The sequence below is a fragment of the Glandiceps talaboti genome, chromosome 9 (genome assembly GCF_964340395.1).
Source record: "Glandiceps talaboti chromosome 9, keGlaTala1.1, whole genome shotgun sequence".
Classification (NCBI taxonomy): Eukaryota; Metazoa; Hemichordata; class Enteropneusta; family Spengelidae; genus Glandiceps; species Glandiceps talaboti.
Window position 1 is genome coordinate 20476108 of NC_135557.1, and position 7617 is coordinate 20483724.

The 7617-nt window shown below is 32.3% G+C and overlaps 1 protein-coding gene across 1 annotated transcript in view; it reads left to right on the plus strand.

The window, feature by feature from the left end:
- LOC144439940 (cell adhesion molecule DSCAM-like) overlaps nucleotides 1–7617 on the plus strand; it is a 76833-nt gene that overhangs the window by 61563 nt on the left and 7653 nt on the right. The window contains exons 21-25 of the mRNA XM_078129173.1: nucleotides 114–271; nucleotides 4213–4230; nucleotides 5561–5659; nucleotides 6312–6497; nucleotides 6982–7278. Of these exons, the coding sequence (XP_077985299.1) occupies nucleotides 114–271; nucleotides 4213–4230; nucleotides 5561–5659; nucleotides 6312–6497; nucleotides 6982–7278 (758 nt within the window). The remainder of the gene's footprint in view (nucleotides 1–113; nucleotides 272–4212; nucleotides 4231–5560; nucleotides 5660–6311; nucleotides 6498–6981; nucleotides 7279–7617) is intronic.

Sequence of the window (7617 nt, forward strand, 5' to 3'; positions counted from 1 at the left end):
AGATAACATTATTGCGATGAAATGGCATTGAAACATATCATTTTAATATTAAACAATCAGGAAGACATACACACAAAGATATTAACATTTTTACTATTTCATTTTCTTTTCAGATTGGTAGATCCAATTGAGCCTACAGATCACTTACAAGTATTTGCTAATGGATCTCTGTTCATCACAGCAGCACAGAGTCTGGATGCTGGTAATTATACATGTAAGGCTGCCAATAGATGGGGTACGGACCAAGTCACGATCCAACTCAAAGTACAAGGTAAGCTTAAGTACTACGTTGAAATAATCATATCATTGCATTGCATTGCATTTGAATGAATTACAGCTACATTGATTGTCTTGGTAAATTAAATATGTAAATGAGTCAATCTGGGTCGGGATACAAACAAATTCTGGTAACACAATCATAGGTTATATCAGCTTAGGTAACATTTGTTATTTAGTAACTTGAATCCACAACTATACCTTCAATTGGTACAATAAGATAAAACGTAATTAACAACAACAACAACAACAACAACAACAAATTTACTGGTAAAGATTGTAACTTTACAACAAAATTTGTTAAAAATGAATAACAGAACTTTTCAGAAATCTAACTAAGGGTGAGATGATTTGTACTAATCATATAACAAAATTATTATGTGATTTCTAATGAGTATAGGTTCCTAACAAACAAGCAATACAGTTAATACAATAGACCACACTGACATTTGACTGGTTGATATTACAACACATGGCTATGTTACCAGAATTTCTTTGTATTAATTTTACAAACTTTTAGAATAAGATCAAGATTTTAGTCTGGGTGGTTGGACTCATCTATGACTAAACATTGTATGGTTTTTAACTTGGTGTATAAAGGTATGAGTGCAGTAACATTAATTTAATTTTAACAAAATTTCCACTGCATCATGGTATCATTAAAAAAAAGGTCTATGCAAATGAATGCTGCAATAATCACATGTTCATTATGCATTATCATGTGACTTATCCATATTAGAATGAGTCTTACTTTATAACAAGGTAATGATATGCATATCATGTGACTGTCGTGATTTATAGCATCATTCTAATCTTATAAAATGTCATGTCTGAATGCATCATTCTAATCTTATAAGATGTCACATGATTGTCATGTGACTAGTAGCATCATTCTAATCTTATAAGATATCACATGAGTGTCATGTGATTTAACTGTCTTACCCATGCACTGTCTACTAATAAATGACATTTCCTTTCCAAGCTATCAATGGAACCATTTGGACACATACTAACCGCTTTGTCTAATGCTGCTGGAATTATTACTAACTAACTAACTTACTGTATATCTATTTCCAAGTTGAATGTATTAATAACATATGACATGTAATAATCAGACATACTGTATTGTATTATAAATCGACACAGTGACTGTAGACATAATAGGTATATGAATATGACTAACATTAAACATATCAGTATATATATATGTATACACATGGATATGTACCATTCTGAATCGACATATAGACAGCCTAAACTGTAAGATACGTTGTGCCGTTCCACCCCCACTGGCCTCCTCTGAGAGGGGTTGAGCAATGTGTGAGGGCGCCCCGTCACGGCATACCTTACAGACTAGATATAGTCCTGTAGACTTTAATTAAATCAAATCTATAACTCCCATAATGCAATGACAAAATGACAGTGCATTAACAATTGACAGTTATAGTACAATAACAATTGATAAATATAGTACAGTAACAATTGGCAGCAATTACAATAACAATTGACAGTACAATAACAATTGACAGGTAATGCAATAACAATTGACAGTACAATAACAATTGACAGGTAATGCAATAACAATTGACAGTACAATAACAATTGACAGGTAATGCAATGACAATTGACAGGTAATGCAATAACAATTGACATTACAATAACAATTGACAGGTAATGCAATAACAATTGACAGTACAATAACAATTGACACTTAATGCAATAACAATTGACAGTACAACAACAATTGACAGCAATTGCAATAACAATTGACAGTACAGTAACAATTGACAGTTAGTACAATGATTGACAGCAATTACAATAACAATTGACAGCTAGTACAGTAACAATTGACAGGTAATGCAATAACAATTGACAGCAATTACAATAACAATTGAGAGTTAATACAATGATTGACAGCAATTACAATAACAATTGACAGCTAGTACAGTAACAATTGACAGGTAATGCAATAACAATTGACAGCAATTACAATAACAATTGAGAGTTAATACAATGATTGACAGCAATTACAATAACAATTGACAGCTAGTACAGTAACAATTGACAGGTAATGCAATAACAATTGACAGCAATTACAATAACAATTGACAGTACAATAACAATTGACAGGTAATGCAACAACAATTGACAGCAATTACAATAACAATTGACAGTTAATACAATGATTGACAGCAATTACAATAACAATTGACAGCTAGTACATAACAATTAACAGGTAATGCAATGACAATTGACAGCAATTACAATAACAATTGACAGGTAATGCAATAACAATTGACAGCAATTACAATAACAATTGACAGGTAATGCAATAACAATTGACAGCAATTACAATAACAATTGACAGGTAATACAATGATTGACAGCAATTACAATAACAATTGACAGTTAGTACAATAACAATTGATAGGTAATGCAATAACAATTGACAGCAATTACAATAACAATTGACAGTTAATACAATGATTGACAGCAATTACAATAACAATTGACAGCTAGTACATAACAATTAACAGGTAATGCAATGACAATTAACAGCTAGTACAATAGCAATTGACAGCTCGCACAACAATTGACAGCTAGTACATAACAATTGACAACAAGCACCATAACAATGAATATAGTAACAATTGACAACCAGTAAAATAACATTGACTATTCTAACAGTTGACAGCCATTAAAACAATGAATATACTAACAAATGTCTGGACTTTTATCAATGTATTCATGTGGTTTGCCTTTTGCACAACAAGCAAGCCTTTAACCACATGTGACATGTACAAGAGCAACATGTGTCTATGTTTGTATTGCATTGTGCAATTTTCTAAAAGTATGTACAAAACAACCTACAGGCAGCTAGCTGTAGTTGCATTGCTCTGTCCCAACAAAACAAACAAACAAACATAGAAACATGTTGCCATATGAAATCAACTAGAAGTTCCTGGTTTAAAAGTTTACAACCTAACCTTTACCATTAGTTGTAGTCGGCCGCCATGTATCATACAACCCTCTTCACAGCTGTGATACGCATGATGTGATAAATTGTATCAGACTACATTAGTAGTATATATAGTAGTCTAACACAATCATTTTTAACAGTGTAACTAAGAACAAAATAAGCTAACTTTCAAAATCTATCATTTGGCTTTAAAAACAAGCTGTTCAGTTATATTTCTGATTATTATCATTTTGACTTTGGATATTATGATATTAATTAATATTCATACACACAATTCTCGGTACCTGCAATAGAATTCTACCACCTAGGTTTGTCATAAAAATAATGACTATTTGATTTCTTGGTTAATATCAAAACTTCTGCTCCACTATGACACACTTACACATATATTACTATAGGCACACATGAGAATAAGTTGACCTTCTTGTTCTGTTTTAACCATCTAGCATGAAGTAATATGTTATTGCTGATACAAAAAATTAGTACATATTTTTACATGAAGTGGTAAATAGTCTCATACTAGTAGTTGTAATTAAATCTTAAACACAACTTTAACCATGTTATGCAATTCTTGGCACCTGCAATATTAGTATTTTACATGATGCTAGAGGGTCAAAATAGAACAAGAAGGTTGACTTATTCTTACATGCGCCTATAGTAATGCATGTGAAATGCGTGGAATGGAAGTTATGGTATGACCTTGAAGACACCGAATGTTCGGTATTTCTATAATGCACCTAGGCAGTTAATATTATATTTCAGGTACTGAGAATTCTGATTGGCAAGTGGTTGCTTCATAGAGGGGAATACAAATATGATGGCTAAACCAGGAATTTCTATTGATATAAATATATGATAGTATTAATTGTTATTGTTAACTGTGCATGACTTTAACTCACTGCATTTTGTTCCTTTGTTTGTTTGTTTATTGCTTGTTGCACGTGACGCAATTCTAGTGCACAGAGTGGTAGGATGTAAGTAACAAACAAACGAACAACACTAAACAAATAATGTGTTGTAAACAACAGCAAATCAAGATTATGCAAATGGAGAGAAAATTGACAATTTTATAGTTAAGTCAGTGATATATATCGGATGTAAATGTATAATTTTGATTTATATTGGTTGACTTGGGTTTTCATTCTCAACTCTTCTTTTTACCCTCTTAAAAAGGATATATGTAAATATATCAGTATAAAGTTATTAAAGTCAGTCCTATATATTATAACCGCCTAATTTATTTTATGCATTATCATCACCTAGGCAACTGAACAAAGTTTAATCTCCAATTTTAACATTTCATGTTATGCTACTTATAACTTTAACATTATTTTCCTAATTTTGTAAACTCTAATGATTTACATTTGATGTTATATTTCATGAAGTATGTTGAATGAGATTTATTTAATGGAAAAATTGTGTATGGCTGTTTACTCTCTCTATGGATGTCCACGTCAATACACAAGATTCAATGTTTCTGCAACATATATAAAGATGTTCATTAGCTGTATAGAATAGAAGTTTATTTTATATACAAATCAAGTCTTCATAAACAAATGAAATTTTTACTAAGGAGCATTAGTTATCCGCAGTGTACAGCATTCTTGTAGATAAGGGTCGGTAGCCAGCAAAGACAAACAGCTAGGTATATATACAGGGATGTAGATAAGGGCGATCGGTAGCCAGCGAAAACAAACAGCTATACTGGAATGTAGATACTTTTTGGGTTGATAGCCAGCAAAAACAAACAGCTACATGTAGGTATATCTACAGGGATGTAGATAAGGGTCGGTAGCCAGCAAAAACAAACTTCATGACTGCTTGTGAGCTACTTTTTCAGGAATTTCCCAGGCATCAAAAAAAATTTGTTTCAGCCATTATATGTCCAATGTTAGACAAATTCATAGGTCTCCCTCAGAGGTATTCCTGCCAATTTTTCCAGTTTTACCTGCTTGTTTTATAAGGTGATACATCCCTTGATAGGGGGTATAGCCATGCATACAAGACATTCATTGTTTTCTCATTCAATGTCCTTCTGGAGGTATAACATTAAAATAAATCATGTTTTATAACAAAGTTCAGAGAAAACTGTAAAAATCTCAACTATTACAGTTAAACTTTTAATAATATTATAAATAATTCTAAATAACAAGTCGCATGGTTTAAGAAAAATTGACAATGCTAAGGTTTACTATACTTACCTTAACTCATAACTGAAACTACTGGTGTTCTTAAATATGGTGATATGGGTTCAGAGGTCAGGGGTTTAAAGGTCAGTATTAATTTGCATATCTTATTTTACAGCACCCCCTAAGGCTGCTCATCTGTCTATTGGATTCTTAACTGCTACCACTATACAAGTTAACTGGACATGTGGTAGTAATGGTGGTAGTCCAATTGAAGGTGAGTGGTTCTAGTACTCAAACTGTCTACTTTGTTTGTGATAGACAGATCGAAATGTTGCAATATCACTTCAAATTTACAGTATTTCCAATTCATCCTATTGTATTCTTGGAACAGTAGTATATAATATTGAGTAGCCAAGCTATAGCTGTCACTTTAAATTCTAAGAAAACAGTACAATTCTGAGAAAGTAAAAATACAATAAGTAAGCCTGGCATGTGTAACTATGAAACAGCTTTAAAATGACTTTTGAGTAATGATAAAATTACTTTCAAAAAGACTAAACATAGTTAATTAATTGTGTCAGACTTACGCATGTGCTTTTCTGCTTATATTATTTTCAAAGAAATGTACATGTTTATCACAAATTTCAAGTGGCCACATGGCTATATTATAATTATATACTAATAAAAATATTACATTACTATTTCATCTTTCATAGAACCATACAAAATAATGTCTTTCCACCATTTCTTGTGAAATTATTTGTTGGCATTTTGTATCTGTATCTTAGCAACCTTTCTTTTTCTTAAATGAAGACAGTTTAACTTTTCATGTATTAGAATCTGTTGTGTATTTGGCTTATTAATGATATTACCAAATAAAAGACTTTATATTAATATTCAATGAATTTGTTTTATGTTGATACTAGGATTTACTTTACACTACAAGAGGGAGCATGGCACATGGAAGAAAGTGGTTGTAGAATCATCCATAAGATCATACAAGTTTGAAGAATTGTATTGTGGAACCCCGTATAAATTCTACTTAGTGGCCTCTAATGAGATAGGTGTGGGAGACAGTAGTTCCATCCTAGAAACAAGAACTATTGGGTCAGGTAAGTTCCCATTATCATTTAGCTTCATAGTTTTCCTTTAGATATACATTAGCTTATAAGAAACAAGAACTATTTGGTCAGGTAAGTTCCCATGATTTAGCTTTCCGATAGTTTTCCATTAGCTATCCGACAGCTTATGTGGCCTAACATTAAATGTCTATAGTTTCCAACCAGGGAAAAGCTAAAAATTCAAATCTGTAAATTTAGTTAAGGATGGCATCAAAAAAATCCATTTGGACTGTATAAGCCAAGTATATATATTAACTGTCCATATTGCATAATGGTATCATAGGTATAGAAAGCTAGAAATGCAGCATTAACATCATGTGACTAGTATTCATGATGTGATTGGTTCAGTGTAAATTTATGTTGTGGAATTTAAATAAAGTAAAAAACAAAAACAAAAGAAACATCGCCATTGGTATAACAATATACACATGGACCAATAAAATGATCTGTTTGTCCATTTTTATTTGAACTACAGCTCCAACTGCACCACCATCCAATCAATTTGTGAAAGAGGTCAACTCTACATCTGTTGCTGTAAATCTATTGGCCTGGAAAAATGGTGGTTGTCCAATCAGATCATTTACTGTCCAGTATCAATTCAATGGACAGACTGGTTGGAACTTAGTGGATGATGATGTACCAGCATCTCAAGATTTCTTTGCAATTCAGGACCTGAGACCAGCAACTCATTACAATTTAAAAGTGACAGCGTATAACACAGCAGGACCTAGTGCTATGGAAGTTAGTATTGCTACTTTGAAATATGATGGCAGTAAGTATAAACTACATCCTTTATGAAAGAAGCTTCTTATAATAAACTTTTTTTGTACATTTGTGAGGAAGGGAGGGAGGGAGAGAGCGGGAGAGAGAGCGAAAGAGAGAGAGAGAGAGAGAGAGAGAGAGAGAGAGAGAGAGAGAGAGAGACAGACAGACAGACAGACAGACAGACAGACAGATGGTGGGTGTGTAGTGGGATGTAACAGATAGTAGCTAAAAAGTATGTGTGTATTTCTTTGTAGATGTACAATTCCTCCCAATATATTGGCTGACTGATGTCACATGACCTTTATCCTTTCATTGTATTTGAGGTATAAATTCCACTAATCATATT